Source organism: Drosophila novamexicana, unplaced genomic scaffold, assembly GCF_003285875.2.
Source record: "Drosophila novamexicana strain 15010-1031.04,08,12 unplaced genomic scaffold, DnovRS2.1 tig00000193-arrow-pilon, whole genome shotgun sequence".
Lineage (NCBI taxonomy): Eukaryota > Metazoa > Arthropoda > Insecta > Diptera > Drosophilidae > Drosophila > Drosophila novamexicana.
In genome coordinates this window covers 7389134-7415066 of record NW_020824787.1, presented here as the reverse complement: position 1 = coordinate 7415066, position 25933 = coordinate 7389134, and the positions used below count along the sequence as shown (strand labels likewise).

At 36.4% G+C, this 25933-nt stretch overlaps 2 protein-coding genes across 3 annotated transcripts in view; one reads left to right on the top strand and one right to left on the bottom strand.

Annotated features, from left to right (window-relative positions):
• The window catches only part of LOC115758612 (trissin receptor), a 43632-nt gene that overhangs the window by 14635 nt on the left and 3064 nt on the right, over positions 1–25933 (bottom strand). For both annotated transcript variants that reach the window (XM_030699343.1, XM_030699344.1), the window contains exons 2-3: positions 6154–6872; positions 369–513 (exon numbers count right to left, since the gene is read on the bottom strand). In XM_030699343.1, coding sequence (XP_030555203.1) covers positions 369–513; positions 6154–6844 — 836 coding nt within the window. In that variant the 5' untranslated portion in view covers positions 6845–6872. The remainder of the gene's footprint in view (positions 1–368; positions 514–6153; positions 6873–25933) is intronic.
• LOC115758613 lies at positions 14723–16436 on the top strand. Its single transcript, XM_030699346.1, has 3 exons — positions 14723–14846; positions 14908–15308; positions 16023–16436. Exons 1-3 carry the CDS (start codon positions 14796–14798, stop codon positions 16369–16371), a joined length of 801 nt encoding a protein of 266 aa, XP_030555206.1. The 5' UTR covers positions 14723–14795; the 3' UTR covers positions 16372–16436.

The window sequence follows — 25933 nt, the reverse complement described above, 5'->3', positions numbered from 1 at the left end:
TTGGGAGTGATGCATCAAAAGATACCCTGCTCAAACACATTTGTTTAACTATAATCAATATAAAAGTGCATTTAAGATTAGGGACTTAAAGCGTGTTTTAAGTTACAAACTTATTTAAAGTCCTTGATAATTTGCCTCGCCTCCATTATATTGACAATAATCAATGTGTTATTTGATTTATAGAGCATATCTCGAAGCTTATAGCAGCTAGAGACTGCTATGGCTCTCATAAAACATAAACAAGTCAAGAATAATTTACTGTTTAATGCTTTATGCGCAGAAAATATCATAAAGCACGGAAAATAAACACCGAAGAAGCTGAATAAGCACAGTCGCGGCATTAGATGTGCGTTGGCATTTTGACTTACCTGTCTATAAGATAAATGGAGAGATTCTGCATAACACAGAAGAGACCCACACAGAAGTCAGCAAATGCCAAGTTGGCCAAGAAAAAGTTGGTTATGGAGCGCAGGCGACGCGACAGAGTGACCACCAATATCACAAGTAGATTGCCTGCAAGCAGTAGAAGAAGTAGATTAAGAATAACAGATATCAAAATGTCAATTAAGTTTTTGCAACAATTGCAAAACAAAAGCCGAAGCCAACTGGGAGATATTAAAAATGTTAACAAAATATTTTGGCAAGCCTGGCGACAAGCCCAGCTCCTCGACAAGCTCTCATTTCATAGTAGTAGCAGAAAGTTTTACTCTATGCCTGGCTGCGTGCATTGGGGGCAATAACTTTTAGCTGGCAGTGTACACATTCTGGTTGAGAATTTTCGTCGCATTCCCTCGACGTTGGGTTTAATGTTGCGTTGAAAGTTTATTTTAATTAGGGGTTTTGTTCAGGCCACATCTATCGCAATGTGTGCGTGTGTGTGTGTGTGTGTGCTGCCATCTCGATGTCTGTTAGCCTTAATTAAATGAAAACCCTGCCAAGTGGATTTAAGTGACAGTAGCCAAGGGCCTATGATATGTGGCTAACAATTGAATCGAATGTGCAGACAGTTAAGCTAATTGCCCAGATGTCCACCTCTGTCAGACTCACTAGATTATTGGTGTGAAAAAGGTCTCTAATTTGTGCTCATTTCATATGTTTATGTCATCCGCAGACACCGAGCATTTGACTAGAAGATGTCCTAATAAATCTAGTGGATGAAATGTAATGTGTTAATCTTTCCATAATTCAAATTACATAAATATCCTAATAATATTATCGATATTGCTTACATAGGGCTATCGATAGTGCATACCTAACATAAAAAAAACCTTTTTTCCTAGATAACTGGATGCTTAAAAAAAATGTAATTAAATAAATAAAAAATATATAATTTATATAGATATATTAAATTAGTTGTTTAATTTACAGCTTGTCATATTAAATTCATATATGTTTATTTGTAGAGCTAAGAAATTTCCATCTACGCTTGCATCACTCTAGCATGCCGCTTTTAATCAATTTAAGGTTTTAGGGTATCTTAAGCTTGTTGAACACAAATACAATTTGTCTTCAACCAAAGCAGATTATGGTATAACTTTACCTCAATTCATAGATAGAACATTGCAGAAGTGATTTGTCGGCATTTGACACAAAAAGGCAACTAAAAAGCACACTTTAAGAGAAAACGTAAGCATATATGAATTAAGATTAGCTGTCCAACTCCATGCTCCGCCTTGGCCACTTTCCGAAGCAATGGAAACATGCGAAAATTGTGATGATCGCCAAACCCGGTAAGCCGCCAACTCAACTTGAGTCCTACCGCCCTATAAGCCTTCTGCCGACGCTCTCAAAAGTCTTTGAGCGACTTCTGCTAACCCGTCTCTTAGAACTCGACGAGGTCACGCGCCTGGTCCCGGATCATCAGTTTGGCTTCAGAAAGTCTCACGGCTGCCCCGAGCAGGTCCACCGGGCAGTAAAACATGTTCTAGAAGCTTTTGAGCAGAAGCAATACTGCGTCGGCGTTTTCCTCGATGTCAAACAAGCGTTTGACAAGGTCTGGCACGATGGTCTTCTGTTCAAGATCAAACAGATACTCCCAGCGCCATACTTCAGCATCCTTAGCTCTTTTCTGGCAGGACGCACCTTTAATGTGGCCGTTAAAGACCAAAGGTCGGCAATTAAGGGCATCAAAGCAGGTGTCCCACAAGGCAGCGTCCTCGGTCCGATGCTGTACACGCTGTATACGGCGGACCTGCCCACACAAGGACAAAGCAATGAAGTCCTCAGCCCTGCGAGACTGCTGGTGGCAACATATGCGGACGACACTGCCTTCCTAGCCTCCCACAAAAATCTGCAAGCTGCTACAAGTGCAGTGCAGGACTGGCTGCTGCAGATCGAAACCTGGACAGCTATGTGGAACATCGCTATAAACTGTGCCAAGTCCGCCTGCGTCACTTTCACGCTGCGCCCAGACAGCTGCCAGGGGCTACGGTTCGATGGAGGAACCATTGAGCAGACCAACTCTTTCTGCTACTTGGGTGTCCACCTGGATCGAAGGCTCATATGGGGGCCTCACATCACAGCAACGAGAGCAAAATGCCTGAGAAGGCTTCAAAAGCTCGATTGGCTACTAAAGCCTCAAAGCAAGCTGCACATATCCACGAAGGCACTGCTTATCAAAACGATGGTAACGCCTATCTGGACATATGCGATCCAAGTATGGGGCACGGCATCAGCACACCAGCTTCGTCGCATAAGAGTGGTCCAAGCCAAGGCAGCACGCAAGGTGGCTGGCCTGCCATGGTACGTAACAACAGACGCCATCGAACGCGATCTCCGCCTAACAAAGGTCGGAGATCAGCTCAACTTCTTCAGCAGCCGATACTCCGACAAATTGGTGCAGCATCCGAACGCGGCCGCAAGGGCCCTGGCTGAGCCCATCAGTGAGAGGCGCCTCCGAAGGCTACACCCCGACGACCTACCAACGAGACGCATCACTTAAACTTCCCTTTCATTATTGTTATATATTTTTAAGTTTGTAATTATCATTTAAGTTATTAAATAATAACTATACTATATACCCTTAACTCCGCTTGGTAGAGATCAGAAGACACTGATCGATTCCAGCGCAAAATAAAATTAAACAGATATTCAATAAAAAAAAAAAAGATTAGCTGTTAAATTTTGGGTGTTTCTTCATACTTCCTCTTTTGCTATATCTTTTTCACATTTTCTTGTATATTTGAACAAATGAAACGAGCGCAAACAGTGAAACTTTGCAACACATGTATCAAGCGGATTTCCGGCACAGCCTTTATTAGTCCCTTCTTTACATTTGGATAACCCTTCAGTTAAGAGGTCGGGCTGGGTATTCAGCCTTGAGAACATTTTGTACGGCTTTGTTCCGCTGTGAGTTCAGAATTGTTTGAAGTAATTAAAAAAGTTTCGGCTGAAAAACATTTTGTTTTATTCTTTTTTTTTTGTGCTTGTCATGTGTGTGCCAACAAATAATTATTACATATATTTGAGGCCAAAATAAAAAGGAAAAAAAGAACATAAATATATACATATATAAAATTTGTGTCTGGTTGCTGTTGTTGGTTTATGAGGTTGGGGCAATGCATATATTCGGCAAATATATATTTGGGAAAATTTATGGACTTTTGGCTGAGCTCTAATTAATGTTTTCTGCTGTTACGAGTAGCAGCGGGTGTTTCAGCTAGTCGCAAATTGTTTCAAATTTACATTATATTCGTAATTGTTTACATTTTTCTATTCGAGTGCACGCCAGACCGCAATGTGTGAGCGAGTAACACAAAGAGTGAGACAGAAAAGAGAAATGGAGGCAAATATTGAATATTTATATTTATATTTATATTTATATTTATATTATTAGAGGACATTTCTACTGCAGTGGTTGCATAAAGTAATATAATACAAAATGTTGTGGCGCATCGAGTGCATTTAACTATACAACATATTGTTATTTAATATCCAGTTATGGGCTTGCTAAAGCTCTGGCAGCCTTGGTGACTGAGATACGATTCGTTTGCCTTTAACCGCAGTTGCTAACACTTTGCCTTGGCCTTGGCCTTCAGGGCTCAGATTTCCGGCCAATTCTGGCCACAATTGTTGGCCCAATGCGTTTGGGACTATTAAATATATTTGCCCAGGTTGATGTGTGTTTCGCTGGCAGCGGTTTGTGTTTTGTCGCGAGCGTGTGCTTGTCAGTATGTGTGGGTGGATGTGCGTGTGTGCATGTGTGTGTGCATATGTGTCAGTATCTAGGTGTTGCAGCATATTGTAATTGCAAAGCGATTCCTTCAAGTTAAATTATTAAAAACAAACAAATTTAGAGCAAAGCAAGCTGAATAGATTGCAACAATTTTCAGTTTCGGATATTTAAAAATGTGGTATAAACAAAAATAAAGTGATTTGTACAAAATAAATGAATTTAATTGAAAACCTCAGCTTGACAAACCTTATTTTGAATGCAATTCAATGCAAGTTAAATAAATAATTTGTAAAATAGAAAACACGAACGGGTTGCATTCCCCCGACGCTGACCTTGAGCTAAGAGTTTGTCGGGAAATCGCGCATACGCCTCGTGTGACAGCTCATTATAATTGATTGCATAAATTACTCAATAGGCATTTGGTTGATCGGACGCGTTTAATTTGAAAATTTTAGCGCCAGCAACGCTGCGCAACAGCAGTAATTATGTCGAGCTAACTGCTTGTTGGAATTTATGTTTTTGGCTGGTTTTCGACTTTATCTTTTTGGCTTGGATTTGAATGAAAGTACTTTTGCTGCTTCAAGAACTACCAAAAACATTTGGACAAAGTTTCTCTGTGGAGGGGAGGGGTGAGTGCGTGGGGGCTTTGAGTGTGCCCATCATTAAAACATTAGGCCATGTAATTTGCAAGTTGCAACCACATCCACAGCACGCATTGTTGTTGTTCATGCGATAACACAACACTTTATTGCCCTTTGGCTGCGTTGTTTTACATTCGGATGTGTGTCTGCGTCTGTCAGTGTGTGTGTGTGTGTATTTGCCAGTTGCCACTAATTGCAGTACCCCCGGGTCGCCGCTGCGTGGCAGCCATTTACAGTAGTTGTCGCTTTGGCAAACAAAACGCTTAATTTAATGGCATTGCATTTGCTTTTAAGCTTGTTTGAATTAACTTAGCCACAATTTAAATAAACATATGTTTGAAAAGAGAACAATTAACGGTGCGATGCCGCTTTTTAAATACCCTTTGAACTTGAACTTTTTGTGCGAATTTATGTATAGAAAAAAACGAAATAACAGCTAATTGTGGATTTTTTGGTACTTGTTGAATTGAGTTAAGCCCGTGCACAAGTAGTTTTTATTTAAGGATTTAAAAATAGAAAAGCAGAGCTTAAGAAAAATGCTAAAGCTCAACATTTGCCGTTATTTGCATTAAATGACGATAGATTTGCAGGCCGCACAACCGCAACATCAACAACTTTTAACTTATGAACTGAGAATAAAGAACCGCAAAGCCACAAGCTCAGAGTCGGTCAAGTGGTCAAGCCACAAAGAAGTCCTTTATTCCTTAGCCACATCTGTAGCCATTTTTTATGGCCAACAGCAGCATTGAGTAATTGGCAAGTGTGCAGTTACCAGGGATACCAAGAGAAAAAAGTGAGAGGGGAAGAGAGAAACTATACAAACAGGAAGCCAAAAGGCAACTAAATAATATGATGTCTCGACCGGTATCAATGCCAGGAAAAACCATGAGCTGGCCAATTTGCTTTTGCTGGCTTGGATACTGACAAAATGAAAGGTAACAGCCAATTGAGTTAGGAGGTGAGAGTCTATGGACTATACTCTTAATATTAGCCTTAGAGTTTATTTGAGCAACAGCAAGCCTCGAAATTGGCTTTCTCCATTATTATTTGTCATTAACACTGTTATCGACTCTAGATATGCGAGGCTTTGTCTTCTTTCCGATGTTATAACCACTTGGGAATTGTAAGCAACTAAAATGAGGCAAAGCTTACAGACCCTAGTGAAAGAAATAAGAAGGAGGAAGCTTTAAGTACCGTAGATAGTAAATGCACTTATTTAAAACACTGTAACTATAAATAGGTCGAATTGAGTTTAAGCAAGTATGTCTTGCAGTAAATAGTCAAAAATAAGTATTTAATTTGTATCCATCCGAATCTGTCACAACAATGCGTACTTACCGAAAAAGCAACAGCAGAAGACAATCGTATATAGCGTGATGAATATGACTCGCACATCGGTGCGATCGAAAACATATTCGCTGCTATTTTCAGCATCCTCCTCATCCGCCAGCTCGCTCAGAGCCAGAGCTGTGGTCGCTGCTCCACTGCCGCCGGTTGTTGCGGCTGTTGCTAATATGGCTGTTGTCCCATTAATGGGTAATGTGATTTCGATGCCGCTCTCATTGAGTGCCAGGCTCGAGTAATTTCCAGTCGCTGACAAAGAGCGGTCAACTAAGAGTACGAGCAGCAGGAGCGGTGACATAAAGAGCCATGGCAAAGCGCGCGGGTGTATGCTAGTTGTAAGCTTCTGTTGGGTGCTTTGTTCCGTTTTCTGTTGTTGGCAATCTGGTAAGCCGGAAATGCTATAATTTGTAGTTGTAGTGGGGCTTTTGCTGGCCTTGCTGTTTTTGTTGTTGCAGTTGTTGTTGCAGTTGTTTTTGTTGTTGTTGTTGCTGTCATCATTATCTTCATAAGCTGCTGATATGTTGGCGCTGCCAGTCTGGCGCATTTGTTTATGAGCCCGTCTGTGCGACTCTGTTTCCGTTTCCTGTTGACGCCGGCGTCGTAGCCGCTGCCGCTGCCTCTGCCAGCACGATGTTGGCAACGCTGCAGTCGATGTCGACGTTCCCTGCAGGCTATGAACGCTCATAATGCTAACAACTAATAATGCGTTGCAGCTGCAAGCAGAGAGAGAGGGAGAGAGAGCAGAGGAGAGGGAGAGATGAATAAGTGGATGCAAAGTGAGTGGTAATCAGTTGCCAGCGAAAGGCACCGAAACCGTGAAGCACTTATTTATAATTAAAATGCACTAAAGCACCTGAAAATTAACGTTTTATAAGAAACTTTCATTTTAAGCTGTATAACATTATAGCGGAAATTTAATTTAATTTATGCTGAGAGAAAATTATGCTGTGGATATTGTTTTCAGACATAAGTGATTAAAGTTTAATTAAATACGCTGACTTGAAGATACTCTATGCTAGAAAACACACACACACTCCTTATAGTTTTGTATTTTAATTTCAATATTATACAGGGTATATACCTAGCTCATACGCAATAGTTATATTTATTAACAGCTAATTAACCTTTGTATTTAAACTATCCATAAAAATAAAATCCAAATGTCAAATACTTATGCGATAATTTTTACTATTGTCCTTTTTTGGACCGTTTTGAAAGCAAAATATTAACATTGGACATAAAGTTGTAAAGTACCGAGTCGTGCGTGTTTGAAGCGCATGATGATTCAACGGGGCTTTAATTACTTGATAGCTATATTTGCTGGTCTTTTGTGTGTGTGTGCGTGTGTGTCTCCACATAGGAGTGCAAAATAACACGAGCCCTTATTAATTAGAGCACGTACACAAAGGGGAACAAACACTAAAATGGGCAATAATCAAAGCATCCCGCTCGGCGACACATAAGTTTAAAGTGATGTGGAAACGGGGAAGGGAAGGGGAAAGGACAGCCTGCACTTTCTGCACTCACATAATTAGCAGCGCAACGTATTGCACATTAAAAATTTGGAAAAAATGTGTGCTGAGCAGGAAATGTGCAGAATGGGAAAGTTATATTGCTTTGAAATATGCGTACATTCCTAAATTAAATATCTCAAATATTTGTAAACCCTTTCAGGCGATATTTTAATTTGTAATTTAATTGCAAGCACTCAATTCTCATATACTGCGCTGCTTAAAGCTACACGAATTAAGCTTTATTGAAAAGATATAGTTAAGCTGGACAGATAGTTAGAGAGAAAGAATGATACTTTATATTAATAATAACAGCTTCTTTTAAGATGCAGCCTGTGGAAATTAATATTTATCTGAACATTTCACATTTCCAACAGTTGAACAAAATCTTGAAATGTTTTGACAGATCAACTTCGAAATAATATTGAATCTTAAAAAACGTACTTTATTTGCGACATGTTTTATCATCAATTAAACCTCTTATCAGACAACTCAAAGGAAACACCCAAAAGCTGCACCACAACTCTCGCACCGAATAAAAACTCATAAATGTTATTCAAAGTTTTCTGCTTTCGCTCAATTAAAGGCAAGAGGCAAAAGCAAAGCACAAACAAACAAAAAACAACAACAAGAACCACACCCAATGGAAAAACATAAACAAAACAATGGCCCGAAGTGGCAATCAAATACAGAGCGAAGCGTTCCTAACAAAGTTTTCAGCTTTACACCAGCTTGTGCAGCCATTTGCCCCCCATACTCAGCCCATCATCCAAGATTGCACCTTGTCGGCTGCACAAATAGTTGCTTCGATATATCTGCGGCTGCCAGTGGCAGAATTTGGGTCAAACAGCAAGAACTGCAATTGAAGGCAACACTTAATTGCCAGAAATTATAATTAATGAGGCCGACAAAGCGAAATGCGGCTAACAATTAAGCCGTTTGAACTCCCTGAACAGCCCTCGCATTGGCTGAATGCATTCCAATTATTTCTTGGGATTTCGTGAACACATTTTATATCATTTAAATATGAGAAGGCATTAATCGAGTCCTGTCTAAAGCTTATTTGAGGAATCTATAATATATACACTTTATATTAATAAAAAGTTTATTATTATTATTGTTATTAATATTTTTATAATACATTTTTTATTATTATTATTATTATTATTATTACTGTTATTATTATTATTATTATTATTATTATTATTATTATTATTATTATTATTATTATTATTTTTATTATTATTATTATTATTATTATAATTATTATTATTATTATTATTATTATTATTATTATAATTAATATTATTGTATATTATATATTATATTATTAGAATTATTATCTTAATAATAGAATAGAATTAATATCTTAATAATTCTTAATAATATTACTTATAATATTATGGTTATTTTTATTATTGTTAATACTCCTACTAATTACTTGCTTATTCAAACTATGGAAACAAAGAGTTCTTTTAACCAAATGCGTATAATATTTGGACCAACTAACTTAATCTTAATCTTAATTTACGATTAAAAGAAGTCACTTTAATCAGTTGTCATAAATGTCTATCTATCTCTTTGCAAGTCCAGTTGATTATTTGCCGAGTGAGTAGTTGGCCAATAGGAGCATTGGTCGTATCATATTGAGTACGCTGAGCCTATTCAAACATAATCCGATCAAATACCCTATATGAATGCTATCTATATTTATAGAGTAGAGTAAGCACTTGCCTTGCCAATGCGACATGCAATGTACTTATTACCTTATGCAATGCCTTTTGTTTATCCCCTGCTAAAGACGTGGATTACAACATGCTGGTATTTGGGTATCTGTTTGCCACAGCTGCCATTGGCATTTAATAAGCATTCTGATACCGAATAGCTGCAGTTTGTTCATCAATGTTTGGCTTAAGCTCAACCGACAAATTCTCACGGCCTGCCCTTGCCAGTCCCTACACAAAAATACGCCTTTCCGACACCATCCTTCCAAACCTGTCAACTAATGTCAAATGCAGTCGTTCGACAGTGGGGTATGGAAGGTCAAGTCAAACGTGCACTCGGCTCCAGTTGCAAGTGCCTGATGCGACAGTTGTTTGGGCTTAGTACGGAGTCACGACTGCTGCTGGCGATGTCAGTGGCAGCGGCTGTGGCTGTGGCAGGCATTGGGATTAGTTTGCCTCTAAGTGATATTACATGCTGCTTGAGCTCGAATTTCCACGCAAGGTGTAGGTTTGTAACACACACAAACACACACCATAGGGAAGCCACATTCAACAGCCTAATGCCATTTCCTGCATACAACTTGCAACTAGCAGCTTGCCACATGCAGCTTGTTATGCAACAGCATACAACATAAAAAGCCATCGTATTTCCTGCTACACAGCAGACACTTCACACCCTTCAGACTTCATGTCAAGAGTCGTACAAAATATTCACTTGTGTACACTTCAAATAAGATTTTTTTTTTTAAATGAAAAGCTTGCCAACGAAAGTAAATATTTGAGTATGTTAAACAAGTTTTTCAATTTATTGCAAGCTATTGCGAACTCTTTCACAAATTTCTAAAAATATAAATTAGTTAAATTATTATGAAAGATGTATTTTTGTAACTCTTTAAATAAGCTGCTTAATATAATAACAAAAGATAGCAAGACATTTTATCATGTGTTTTATTTAGTAGACACGCAAAATAGGGCTTGATTAAATATCAATTTTATATAAAGCTTAGTATACTTAGTATACTACCAAAATTATTTGGTTTTAAGACTGTTGTATTTATTTTGCAGTTTTCTCTCGTTTTGCCTTTGCATTTCTGTAATCGGCATTATGAAAATGTTAGCTATTAAAAAAATATATATGAAAAACAAGCCTGGCAATTCGCTGCTTAATTGTGATTTTGTATGCAGGCTGTGGAGCAGCATGATGAAAAAAACCTTCGTTATGTGTGAAGATAATCACACGAAAACTATTTTTAGTTGTTTCGTATGAAATTGACATACTCTTTTATTAAATATTTTTTGTTGGTACAAATTGTATATATATATTACTAAAACTTTACATATTATTTAAGAGGCCTGTGTTCTTTTCTAGAAAAAATTAATTTCCACTTGCAATTGAAATTTATTACTCTAATTATCGGTTTATAGTAATTCGAATTAAGTAAATGCGCTTCAATATAAATATTTCAATATGTAAATATAATGCCCAAATATCCTATTAAAGCGCATTTAACAAAATAATACCCTAATTATAAAGTGTATTTAGAGTTCGACTTATTGGACATTGTTGGTTACCCCTCCTCTTTCATTAGGTTGATTCACAGAAATGTTTTTGCCTGGCTTATAGACCGTGATGTTTTTTAATATTTTATTTTTGCATGATGTTTTCATGCGCTTTTGAATTTTGATTGTTTTAAGTGTTGGCATTTATTATATGCAGGTTTTTCCTATAAACGCATATTTATTTAAAAATATGAACTGAAATTAATTACATATTTTTTTGAATTAGATGTGTAGATATCTATATATATATATATATATATATAGCTATACATCTAGAGATATATATAGCTGTAACTGAAGTCGTCTTTATATATGTTTACATAAATCTGTATGTTGAATTATTATATTATATTGTATTATTAAGCATCTGTAAGTATCTTTGTATCTCTATATCATCATATATAGCTGCATATGATTAAATTTATATAGCTTACTATATCTGAAGTCGTTTCTATTGCATATCCATTAGCATTTGTACATATATCTAGCATATTTATCTGTGCGCTTGTTTTGTCATTAGCTAAAATGTCAAAATTCTGCTCGACTAATGTTTTTCAGCTGCAAATTGTTTGTCCACACGTATGAACTAAAAAAACGGTTGTTTTTTCAATGGGTTTGATATTATTCTGATAGCAAATGCTAAAAATTTGTGCGTGGGCAAAGAGGGAGCCAACTGCTAGAGCGAGCGCAATTAACTAATCTCTCGAGCCAGCAGAAAAAAAAAAACATTTCAAAGTGGTTTTACGAAAGTTGTGTGACAGCAACAAATGGCAAATTTCTGAAACTAAACTAAACCAAAGTGAATTGTCAAGTGCTTGGGATTTAATGCCAGAATTCTCAGAGATGCCTCAAGGATGCCACTGACAGCTACTCGAGCTGCAGTCTAAGCACCTGGCTTAACAAAATAGTTTGTCTGCGAGCCTTGTTGGCAATGACGAAAACTTCCATCGGGGGGAAAATGTTTGACGCCTTAATGAGCCAAGCGGGTCGGGTGGAGGGGTTGCTTTCATGTTGTTTGCCTGGCAACTAGGGCTGTCTGGCAAATGAAAGCTGACATCCGCTAGACTTAAGCCAGCCAAATTGATTTCCCCTATTCTGATTTAATTAAAAAGCAGCTGCAAGCACAATGAAAACCCCAACCATGCAGCCGATATGCAGCTAAAAGGACTGCGATGTGTACATAAGTCAAGCGAATTTGCGGCTTAAGTAAAAGGGTGATGGGTGCGGACTATGGGGGAGTAGCATATTTTAAACGCTGCCCAAGAAATGACAAGCAACAACAATGGCCGCAAACACAGTTTAAATCAAAAGCTTAAGACAGTTTTTGTGTGTGTACAGTGAAAACTGATAAATAGTGAAATATAACTAATCTGCAGTACATTGAAGTATATGTTACATATTTATTTATGGCTTAGCAATGTCTTTAAAAACAATATCAAATATTCCATAATTTTACTTTGACGTTGTTTGTGCAAATAAGTTATTCAGTAGTGTTGGAAAGCAATACTTGACTTACTATTTATTGAACTTGAAGTCGACTGTTACTTGAAAAATGTATTGATATATTTCAAAACAATTATAATCCATCTCTTAAGGAAAAATTGTTATCAGTGTTGGAAAGTAACTTAATTAAAAGCTCTTCTTATTGTAGCCAAGTGCCTTGCAAGCAAATAAAGAGCATATCAAATATGTTTACTTGGTTGCCTAGTTTGGACGTCACAAGGCTTGTTTGCTAATTTCCACTTGGCCAATATTCACTGTAATTGTGTTGACTCTTAATGCTCGAAAATCACGCGAAAACTCTAATCCAAATGGCGAACAAGTTGGGCAATTTTCTTGTGCCCGATAACAAAATACAAAAAAAACTCATTACAAATTGTAACAAAATGCTTTTCAGGTGATGTTGTTGTTGCACCCAGTTGCCTGCCTGAGTCGCATCTCCCACTGCTCCCTACATACATATATATATATTTTTTTGGCTATGTCATGTTTGCGTAAATTGTGCTGAAGTACGGACATTAAGTGGTAATTGAGTGTTCTCTCTGTGCATAAAGTGAAATATGTTGTCCCACAAAAAATAAAAAAAAAAAACAAGATGAAGGAAAATGGAACCAGACATGTGTGAGCAAAGGGCAAAACTCGACTCGGAAAAATGCAGTTCAGACTGCACAGTGAGGGTGGCGGCTTTTCATGGTGGCTTTGATTTATGTTGCCGGGTTTTTGTATTGGTAGCCAAAATGTAATGCAATTCTTGGCAACCAAAAGGGGGTCTTAAATACACCGAATGACTCGGTGTGCGAGGCTATTTGTAGCTCGACTGCATTCATTTGTTGAAAAAAGTTCTATCTGGGCACCTAAATAAAATCAACTGTAAATCATGTAGGAATACAATTCTACAAAGTGTTTGTCTAAAAGTAGAAAAAAGTTTCGTAAGTAACTTTGTCGCTTACCTATTGAATGTATGAATATCATGATTTAGCTAAGCTGACTCATGAGATCATTTAAATTTACTAAACAGGAGAAATATTAAAATTATTTTTGACAAATTTTAACATTATTTGTTCGTTTGTTTATGGTTAAATCTTTGTAGACAAAAACATAAATAAACAAAGGCTCATGAAATTTGATTGTTGTGAATGATTTTCAGGTTTTTCCCTCTTTTTGAAGTCGAGGTGGTTACTAGCTCTTACGGCTTAGGGTTTGCATTATATCAGTCAGTGCGTCCATCAGGACAAAAGCTTTTACGTATATATTATATCTGGCTTATCCAAAATTATAATTTGCCAATTTTATGCGCTTTTCTCTACGCTTTCAAATATCATTCAATGCGTATCTTCTTGCCTTTTAGGCTCCTTAGCATAAGATATTTATGCTTTTGACATTCTATGTTGTTTTGCTGTCCTGTAAGCTGCTTAAAAGCTGCCGCAACGACACCCATCGGCCGGGCAAGGCTAACAGTAAGAGAATAATAGATAAGAGACAATAGATGACCTTGAACCCTGAAATCAAAAGTATGCAGCAGCAGAAGTTGCAGTTTGCTTGTGGCAACAATGCGTTGCATGTGGCACGTGCGAGTACCATTGCATTAGCTATTGGCTAGCCATTTTTTCCGGGAACGACTTTCCAAGGCCAGCGACAGCAGTAGAAGCCTGCGACCGGCCAATTTGTGCATTCGAATCGCCAAACGCCACGCCGATTGTCAAACGTAGATCGTGTTGCATATTTATGGGCGCCAATGCAATTCATATAGCTCATATAGCATACGGCAATTGGCAAACGTCTTTATCGCCAATTCTCATTTAATTTACATTCTAAGTTTTGTTACAGCAAGCGGATTTCTTTAGATGGCATGACGCAAACTTTTCTACTTTTTTTGTTCAAATTAAGTTAATAATTCTAGGATAATCTATTTTTTATTTTATTAGCATTAATGTAGCGGGATTTGTTAAACATTGGAGCTTTATAAAATGTCAAGTTCAATATCTATTTGAAAGATCCAGATGGAAGAATAAATATAATTAAATGTATAATTCTTATCTATTAGAAAAATGTTGACCCTTAATCACGTAAAGTGGGACGCACTTAAGAAGAAATCTTTGGTCTTATTAAATGCATACATATATTCCTTATCAGATCGATAAGGTAAGGTAAGATGTAAGGTAGTCTTTCAGCAGGCTTTTCAGGCCATGCATATGTTGAGTCCAAGTTATAAAGCAAAAAAAATATCTGATTCATTTAAAATGAAACGATTAAAACTAACATACACTCCCTTCAATAAACTTCAAACGGAAATAAATTTATACGTATATAAATCTGTAGTTGATGGCTTTTTTTGTGTAAAATGTTTAAAGGCGAACTTTTTGGCTATTTGACCATTCGTTATCTAATTATCGTATGCATAAGTTAAAGAAATAACCTGCTTTTTTCCAGCTCAATGATTATTTTTGTTACAGTTAACAATGCGAGACAGCATAGATGCGGCGCCAATAAAATCAGGGCACAAACGTAAAAATGTAATCAAACCGGAACTAGCTTCAAGGGCCGACTTCTTAGCTCTAATGCCAGAGTTAGATAAGCCAATAACAAATGTAATGGACTATTTGACAACCCACGAACAGCTCCCAAAAAGGAAAAAAAAGCAACGGGTGCATTTAGCTTCCCAAAGAAGGCGCGCAAATAAAAAAATACCGACGATCAAAGCCAAGTCCAATGATCAGGATTCAAGCTCCGTTAATCCAAACGAAAATTCCGAGATAACCTTAGCCACACCAGGGTTTATGGAACCAAGAGACTTTATAAACTACAGAATGAAAATGCATTCATATATGAGAGCCTGGGGCCGATACAATCCAGAGTATGTATTCTTGCGAACATAGTCATTCTCTCTCTATATATATATATAGTTTTTTATAGAGAGAGTGACTATGTTCGGCGGGCCGAGCATTGATTACGATTTGGGATAAGTCATACTGAAGAGAAACAGAAAAACTTATTTTTCCCTATTGCAACTATACTGTTATATAGAGATTTTTGTTTTTATACCCTGAACCCATTAAAAATGGGTATAAGGGTATATTGTATTTGTGCAAAATCAAAATGTATGTAACAGGCAGAAGGAAGGATCTCCGACCCCATAAAGTATATATATTCTTGATCAGCATCAATAGCCGAGTCAATCTAGGCATGTCCGTCTGTCTGTGTGTCTGTCCATTTGTCCGTCCGTCCGTCTGTCCGTTTAGATGTAGATGCTCCTAGTGCCTGCGCTGATCGAGTTTGTTTCCGATAATCGATAACTTACTCCGTTTCCAAGCAATCGATAAAAATCGATATCGAATCCTGTTTTTTGGGCAATTTTTGTAAATAATAAGAGCTAGAGTCACCGAACTTGACATAAAGCTCCTAAAATAGAATATATATATGCATTTGATGTTGGAAGAAGAGGGTACAGGGACTAGAACCTCTTACTTGTGTTAAATTGCCACATCATAATGCCACATCGTTTATCACTGCTCTCTGTGGTTTCTCGTATATCAGAATAATTCCCAGATCTTAATTAAATTTACTATAGAAAAGAAAATTTGGAAACCGTGTGCATTGGTAGGTCGACTATATACAATATACCTAGAGTTGAAAAGTACTTGGAAGTCGAAAATATTAGGGAAACAGTTTGGCATACGTTTGGCTATGTTAATTGGTTCAAAGCAAGTATACTGTTTATGGACTTGCGAAGCGAGTTATTCACAAGAGGCAGATCCGAAGAGTGTCACACAACTTTTCAAAAAAATTGGCGAGGCTTCTTGGAGTGTTCCCTAAGACGTAACCAGCGAATGGAATACATGATTCCAAAATATCCGTTGCACCAAATACCCTATCATCATCAGACAATTCTCAAAGAAAACACAAGATTTATAAGATAACTAACTGGAATACACAATGCTTATTGTAAAATTATAAATAACTAGACAAAAATCCCTCAATATAAATGTGTTCACTTTTATGCTTACTTTTATTTTTTATACATCACATATATTTATATAGATATATAGATATCTATACATCTAAAAATCTATATATATTTATCTATCTATATATATATATCTATAAGTATATACAATATCTATGTATAAATATATCTCCAATTTATATTTTACACTCGATATGGAAAGGGATAAATCGGAGACTGTGTAATAACAGAACGGCTGGGCCAAATTTACCCAAGCCCTGTAAAGTAGGCAACATTTTTTGGCCTGCACCTTGGGCTGTGGGCTTTCTGAAACGTATGACACGAGATTTATTGCATAGTTTAGTGCATATGGTGAGCGAATTCAAAGCGTTTCCAGTTAGTTCGGGTGAAAAGAGTCAAGAAAAACGAATGCATCGGAAATGTATTTCAATTGCGACTCGCTTGATAAATGCATGGGCAAACTGAGGATTTATGTTGAGGGTCAATTCTCTAGGTCAGAGGCAACCGACCCGGCCCGAACCGAACTCGACCCACTGGGCGTGTGTGTGCCTCTTTCGACCCAAGGGCTACATTTTAATTATCGAGTGCTGAGGGCAATGTCACGACCCGCACATACGCACACACACACGCACACAAACTGAACATGCTTTGCCCCTTTCCCAACCAACTGACAATTGCTGACATTTGCCTTGTCCTTTTGTTTACGCAAATAACGCCAAGTGGCAGATGTCTAGCGCCTTTGTTGTTGCTGCTCTAATTGTTATTGTTATTGTTATTGTTGTTTTTGTTGATGTTGCTCTTATTGTTGTTGCGTTTGCTGTCTCAGTTTTGCGGTCTTTGACAATTTTCACTTGGATTGCAATTTAATTGCCGTGGTTTCTTACCAAAGCAAATGCTGTCAAGTCCTTCATGTGTGTGGGTGTTTAATTTTCTGTACATCTGTTATTTACAATTATAAAATTACATTTTCATTTACAGATTGTTGATTTCCCCAAATATGATTGTGGTGTGGAAATAGTTCGCTTCTATAGGTAATCTATCTTTTTATCCATCAATTTAAGGCCTTCTTGAATACAAAAAATCGAATTTAAAAAGCAATGACTTATAGTGTTAATTAAAATATATATACTTTGCTAATAGCGACCTTTCTATATATATTTATTTATTTATATTCATTCAGAAAACGGGTATACCTCCATGTCTTCTTTTATACCATTCGAATAGGCTGCTCATACTCGTAGGAATTTCTATGTTCTTATATATATATATATATACCCTCTCTCCCGCTGTGTCTCTCGGTTGCTTCCTCTTTGTCAGTTTAATTTAAGGCTAGTTCCCAGCTTTCTCATTTATCAAATTGAAGCATAGCATGTGGGAAAATAAATAAATTTATAAATTTAATATCCACTAAAAGCAGCTTATAAATAAAATGAGCTTTAGTTTCCAAATAAATTTATTTTTTCGGCCTTTCATGCCTTAGCGCTCGATTGTCAACACGAATTTAATTCTTGGCTCTTTTGAAGCCAATCAAATATCTAATATATTTGACTGCGCAAGCTTAATTAAAGATTACCCTCGAATTACAAGTTAAATGGGAATCTTTAATTCAAGATTTTCTTAGCCCGGCTCAAGTGCTGTTCGTGCTATTCTGGGCGCTGGCCAACTGGCCCATTGTCTGGCATATTAATAGGCATGTTGGCCATTGTTTGAAAATATGCAGCTCATTAATTAGGCGCACAAGCAATGGTCTTGGCAACCTTGAGATTTTTCTTAAAGGCCATTAATCATGATCAAGTTAAGGTTTTTGGTCAACGCTCTAATTGATATTACAATATAATTATGATGAAAATTATGGTCAGACGAGGCTAGAAATAAAACTTTTTCAGCTTTACTCGGGAAAATTAATCAAATAAATGCATGAAAATAGAAAGCAACTGGAGGAAAAAACAAGTGTACAAATAATAAGCAACTGTTGGGCAATTCATTACGCTGCAAGACGTCTAGAACTTAGCCGGGAACTAAACGAAGTTTGACGAGACGAAATCCATAAAACCCATAACGAAGACGTTGCCACACAAAGAATGTGGCATGGAATGGCAGAGGGAGAGAAGTGTTGTCGTCCTTGTTCTTGGTTCTTGGCGCTAATCAAATTGCAAATGTCGCACATTAATGCTAAACAATTTGCGCAAAAGACAATAAAGTCACGCATACGCCTTGTGCGCACCGCTGTGGAAATGAATATGTTACACACACACACACACACACACAAAGATGTCTGTTGACACAATGATAAGAGCAAATGTGATTGACAAGGATATAATTTAGAAGTTTTTGGCAAAATGACGACGCATTTACTCCAATAATGCCGCGCGCAGGTCTCTTAAATGTGTGTAAGCATTTAACATTATATCCATGTCAAGTTTTCACGCCACATTTGAACTGTCAGCAGCGAAAAGCCGCTCTTCTTCTCATTCAATTAGTTTGAATTTGATACATTTGACTGATAAGCTGGCAGGCATATTGAATGTCAAAGATATAGAGTCATTAATATGTTTTTTTTCTTTTTATGTAATGTAAGATATGAAATGTATCTTTTTTTGATTCCGACTTATGCCTAAATTTATATATTGCCACGCATATGCCTTTGTTAGAATCCCCAACATGTAGTGTATTAAATAAACAGAATTGGAGCTTTTTAAACAAATATTAATGTGCACATTTATCTTTTATTTAACTTTAGTTAAACTCTATCTTTTCCGTTCATAAACAAATCTTCCGTGCATACTCTAGAGCTTATATATACTGTAGATATATACTATAATTTCAACTTACACACAAAATACACATATATTGCTATAGCTCGAACACACTCATATGAAGGGCATCATTGTGTCTATCATAATTTTGTGATACACTTGTTTGTAGCAGATCAGCTAAAGCAGCTTGCTCTGGAAAACCTTAACAATATGCGCTTGAGGCAGCATAATCATTTGTCCTGGCAGCCCATCGTTTAGCCGTCGCCTTTAGCCAGGTGCCAAAATACACATACAGATATACGCACACACACATTCACATATATGTTATGTATATGGTAACCGTAACTTTGTTGTCCTAGTGCCATCTTCTGGGAATTGCCGCTTAACTTTAGGTAATACCTCAACGGTCGCAAATTGATTTCGTTTCAGCATGTTTATATGTATACATTTTTGTATCCTGCATAAATTTTCGTATTTTCTTATTTGTTGCTTTTGCACCTTAGCGTTAAATTTAATTTATGCACTCGAGACTTTTAGCCACAGCGGCAAATATGATTTACCCGCTGCTTTTATGATGGCTACTTTGTTTTTGTTGTTTTTTTGCTTGTCTTCTTTTTTTTTGTGTTTGTTCCAGTTTTACTAACCTAAATTTATGAGCTTGTATAAGAGCCACAAAATTTATGGCCAAACATTTGACTTGTTTGGCATATGGGATTGGAAGAAGGTCTTCTTATTTTTTTTGAACGTGACACTTTATCCAAGGATTTTTTGGAAAAAACCAATTTTAAAGTTTTATCAAACACATTTTAGTTTTTGGAAGCTGTCAATTGAATGTAATCTGCATTATTTTAATTAATATATTTATGCAAATTATAATAGAAAACCCTAGAGGAATACCTTCCTCTGATTGAACCTTTGATGTGATGGCCATGGGAATATTATTGACAAATATTATAATTTGAACAAATTAAATATTATTCACAAGTTCATTCACCTTTTCAGTGTAAAATGCCCAAGGACAAAATATATATATATCTAAGCTTATAAAATTGGCTGCCTCTTAAGCATATCATTTGGCTTGCTTTATTATATCCTTCATTACAGGGTATTTGGATTTAACGATCACATTTCGTTCAAAGTGTTCAATAAACTTAAGATGTGCTGCTCAAGTGGTCGAGCTGGACAAAGTCAACAACTCATTAAACTGATTATTTAATGACTGAGCCATAAATTCGATTGAATGAGTCATTGGCTATTTAAGTTAATGTGCATATTAAATACATTAACAGGGACAAAGTAAGGATATCTTCGGCAAGCCGAAAAATTAATACCCTTTCTGAACTTTTCCCTTTGCGGATATATGAGAAAAGTGAAGCTTGTAAATGCTTTGTTTGATGAAAATACCTTGAAAAACAGAATATTTTGCCATGCAACTACTATCTAATTTTCGATCGAACATTCCAATGACAGCTATGACATTGTGGCCGGCTCCGATACGTGTACTCCCTGTAACAGAAAGAAGGACCTATGCAAAGTAGTACGACGATATCTTTAAAACTGGGAGACTAGACATAGAAACAGACTGGCGAACATACGGATAAACGGAATGACTAAATCGACGCGACTGTTGATGCAGATCCTGATTATAGCACATTTAATGGCAAAATCTTAATACCCTCTACAAGGGCTTAAAACACGCAATCTCTTAATATTTTTCATGTGTGGCCTAAATTCTTTTTAATTATTAAATATAAAATTTATTAAAATTTTATTTTAAAATTTAATGTTGATATATTTTATTTTTTTAATATATTTAAAATGTATTTCAGATTTTGATTGAGACTTGTGCCAAAAAAAAAAATTGGATATTTTCAATATTTGCTTAACACTTTTGCCAAACAAAATTCAAAAATCAATTGCATTATTTAAAGTTCCCATGGGCCACACAATAAATGCTCTGCCAAGCGACTGTGCAGCCAGCAATTACCCCAATTTCTGGTGCCAAGTTTGCATGACTCTGACTCTGTGTAAATGTATTTGCGGGAGTTTCCGTTTCCGATTTGCCAACCGTTTCTTGCTATCTCTTTTGCTGCGAAAGTAACTTTGGCATTAAGTGCAACTCACACTTGCCGCAAATTATACGCATGAACATACATAGGCTTAGGCAAAAAGCAGTGCACACTCGACTGGGCAAATAAAATGGCAGAAATTCTCCAGTTATGTGTATGCGTTTTTACACCCCTGTTGTAAAAAAAACATTTATGTTTCCTATCAACATCGGAGCACTATATCATACAGCTGCCATAGGAACGATCGGTCGAAAATTAAGTTGTATGGAAAATTTGTTTGTCATCCAAGATTATTTGAGTAAACACGGCATTTAAAAATATCACTATGCTCCCTTCCTTTTTGCAAGATTTTATTTACATCGCACTACTATATCGTATAGCTGCCATAGGAACGATCGGTCGATAACTAGGTTTTTGATTAAAACTCTTTTTTGTTCATCAAGATATCTTCACCAAACTCGGCATTAACTAGCTTCCTAACTAACTCCCTGTGCTTCTTAGATTCGTGCTAAGCACTAAGAACATTATGAAAAGGTTGGGTCTGCAAGGGTATTTAAATTTAGGTGTCTGCTTAAATCTTATTATATTTTTACTATGTAATTGTTTTTGTTACCTTATTGAATTATTATTTATTCTGCAAGACTTTTTGGCAGATATTTTTGATTGTCACGTGCTATTTATTTTATTTTAACACATGTTCAAGTTCATGTTTTATTGCAAGGGAACTTGTGTACTCTTTTGCACTCTTTTACTAGCTTAAACATTTTCAATTAAACATGTGTTTGATAACTATTCAGACAATACTTTAGATGATAAATCGATGAGAAATCTAGTAGAGAAGCATTCAATCACAGCAAATATTCAATTATTTTTCCACTATAATGCATTTGTTCGCCCTAACTTATGTCAAAAGTCCAAAAATTTTTGGTGCCATTCCGCCTCAGCGCCAAAACCAACCCATTTGCAGCCAGGTAATCCGTTTTATTCATTTGTTTGCCCGATCGGCCACACATCAAAATTCATAGAATTTCTATGTAAAAATGTTTTTTTGTTCCGGTTTTAGACATTCTCTACCCAAAAAACAATTTAACTGAATTCAAATTGAAAGCACTTGATTTGCCGTCAGCTCAGCTCTGACTGCTCTGTCAATTATTGGACTGCATCTCTTGACTTATTTTGGTTTTGGTTGTATATCTTCGTTTAGTCAAATGAATTGAAATCTTGTGTGTAAGAACTTGTCAGTGATTGGTTGCCTCGTTTATAAGAACAAAAGCTCTTTATTTCAGTTAAAAAGTGAAAAGTGAAAATAATTTTCATTGAATAAGCAAGTATTTGGTGAAGCTTGTCTAAAAATGTTTATAAATATGTTGAAATATGCAGAAAAATAAAAATAACTATTAATTAAGTGATATCAATATATAAATCTTATAAATATGGCAAAATGTTGTAGACAACTTTAAGCTTATCTGTCAAATAAGACGCACAATTTAATATAAATATAAATAGCTTTCAATTTAAATTTAAACATATTATGAACCGTAGATTAGCCTAACTATACGATACTCCTAAAACGTTTAGTTTAATTGCAGTTAACTTCTTCAAGTACAAATCGTAAATTCCAAGGCGAACAGCATTTGGAGTTAACTTTAAAGTCTTAAAAACATTTATGGACCGTTTGTGTCTCTAGTGCCCATATCTTTGTAGACTTTATGTACTCTTGGTTCAGTTAGCGTCAAGAAAATGTCTAGCAAATGTCGTTTATTTTTTGCCAAGACTCAAGAATTGCTTCACAATACCGTCGACGGAAATTGTTTTGACGTTTGTTGTGGTTGATAAACCAGTTGATTTGCCATATCCGCCCCCTGACCACCCACTGACCACGCCCCTGACTATAACCGGCCATTTTATTCCTGCAGAGCTGTAACTTTCGCTGTGAATTTGTTATTTCCGTTGACCTCTTTGGCCAACTGAGCTTGGCACTTGATCCTGTGCCACGCCCACTTGCCAGCCCCTTTTTCATTATTTAAGTTGCCAGCTTTGTTTGCATATGCAGGTTGCACAACACACTTGCAGCAAACCTAATTAATGCTAGAGGACCCAACTGTCAGTCAAGCAAATTAAATTTTGCTAACAAAAAAATAAAAGAATGCTTAATAAATGCATTGCTCAAATAACCTTTAGCCCAGATGCATTCCACAGCATTGTCTGGCGCTGTGGCAGCAACGCAGTCAGAGATAAAACTAGAATTGCAGACAAAATTGCGGCCAAAGTATGACGAAGTGTTAGAGTTAAAGCTGAGTCAAAGGTTAAAGCCCATCGGGCACGACCTGCAAAAGGATCAAAGCCCAGGCAGCTGACATTGATCCAAGGTAACGCGTTCATTATGCCATAAATAATAAATATGAATTTTATAAGCGTGAGCATTGTCATTTACAACGGTGCCAGTCCAATTACATTACGTATACGCCGTGCTTAAGCCACGTTGTTAAATGCAACACGCAATGGCCAAGCAAATAAATTGATGTGTGAATTCTAAGCACACAGTTGAGTACACACGTGTTTATTTTGTAAAGGAAATCGCCAGTGAGTCAATAAAACATCAGCAAAAAAATAAAGAAACGTTCACAGGGCTTGCAAAGTAAATGTCGAAGACAATTTGTGTAATTGATTAAGGATAGTTGGCGGAAACCTCGAATGACAAATAGTACAGGAAATTATTTAGGAAATAAAATGGTTTATAGAATAGTGAAAGAATTAATCAATAAACACATTTTAACAATATCAAAAGAGCTGTCCTCAATTTGTGAACAACTTAATCAGAGAAGATAATAAATATGAAGGTTAAAGATAAGATGCAATATATAAACATTTTATTAAACTTTGAGCTTCTGGCATTAAATTCTCAACGAAAAGAATGAATGAATTTAAGCATAATAAACAAACAAAAAATTGCATTTGAATATATAACTGCATATGCCCTGCTGCTCCAAAGACGTCCACATACACAGATCCAAAGTCGGGCTCATTGATATGCGAGTAGCAAGAAGACATGGCATAAACTGAGGCTCTCTGGCTAAGGACCTCGGCCATAGCACAAAAAAATGAATGTTTATTTGGGTCATTATACAAACAGCCAAGAAGAAGAGCAACTAAACATGATAAATCGATGGCCTTTGAACTGTGAATCGTTGGATTCGGTTGAATGGAGCCAAACAAGCCCAGACCAAAAGTCACATCGTCCAAATGGGAACGGGTGCGAATAATTAGAATAGATAAAGGTACACAGGTGAGCCCACAGTAGCGATTGTTCAAGGAAGAGGGGCGAACGTGCTAGAGTAGACCGTATCACACCCACAATTACCATGCAAAATATATGCAAATCACAACGATACATTTGTATTGCCCTCCTTGGGGGCTTATGCATAGGCACATAAACTTCTCCCATGCGCATAATTTACGACAGAAATATGCAACAGCCTCAAGTAAATTGGTATGAAAATGTTATTCTAGCCTAACACATTTATAAGCCAAAAAAAAAATAAGCTAAAAGTAGATTAGCAGGTTAACAGGTAAAGGGTTGAAAGAGACCAGGAAGCAAAAAACTTTGAATACTAAACATATACGATGTACCGAAAATATATGATGTATACTTTTTTTAGATGCATAAATAATTCTAGATTATGAATGCATATAAAAATAACTTAGTTTCATCAAATATATACATATATAAGCATGAGTTAAAGAGGGTTAAGACTAGGTATCTACTTTTCAGGAATAAATATATCAAATACATTTATATTTATATTTATATATGAATTATAATAGTATAGTTAAGCATTAAAATATATAAATATATATCTGCAGGATTAAATGCTCTATTAATATAATTAAAAAACTGCTAATTGTAAATATTTTAACTATCTATAATTAGGAAAATATTAAATTAAAATATGTAAATGAATAAAATCTAATCTTGAATTTCAATCAATTATTTAATTTTGAAATTTTATACACTCTTTTATAAGCATGCATTTATTATTATTTATTAAATTGCTGTCTTTTTCTCTGTTCATATTTTACATTCAATTTAAATGAAAATCAAATCCATATTTCATTTCTATCGTTCTTAATACTGTTCTTTTCAAATAAAACACAAAAAAAAAAGGAAAGCAATTGACAAGCAGCTTATACAAGCGTAAAGGAAAACACTTTATGGAAAATGCCAAAAAATCGTAACGCCAACAGGAAATTGTACCTGCGACACAAGCTGTGCTGCACTTGTGGAATTTTTAATATTACACTCACTCGATTGCAAAGGCCACTCGCCGAGTGTGGCAGAGCCAAAGCGAAGCAATGCTTAACCTGAGGTTAGGGCACTTGTTGGGCACTATTCTGTCCTTTGGCATCTAATGACCCCCCCACCCGCACAATACACACCGCGCCCAGAGCTGTTGCACCGTTGTCGTTGCCTGTGGAGTGTTCTTTGGGTTGTGGGGCAGTAACATAAATTTACTGAAAAATATCTTTGTGAGCTGACAAAAAAGAAGCAAAGCAGCCCACAAAGCGGCCAGCACTGGCTGAGCACTCCCAAGCTGTAAGCTGAAATTTTGTAGTCTATGGCAGGCACACAAGTCAATATGCGCCAGTGCAGCCATAACAACGCATATCCGCTTCCGTTCACTGGGCCGGA

Bases quoted from the DNA above. Each gene is read 5' to 3' on its own strand.
- LOC115758613 (XM_030699346.1), top strand. From the start codon at position 14,796: ATGTTTAAAGGCGAACTTTTTGGCTATTTGACCATTCGTTATCTAATT. The intron at 14,847-14,907 runs GTATGCATAAGT...TTTTTGTTACAG, and splicing joins CCATTCGTTATCTAATTATC to TTAACAATGCGAGACAGCAT. The intron at 15,309-16,022 runs GTATGTATTCTT...AATTTACTATAG, and splicing joins TGGGGCCGATACAATCCAGA to AAAAGAAAATTTGGAAACCG.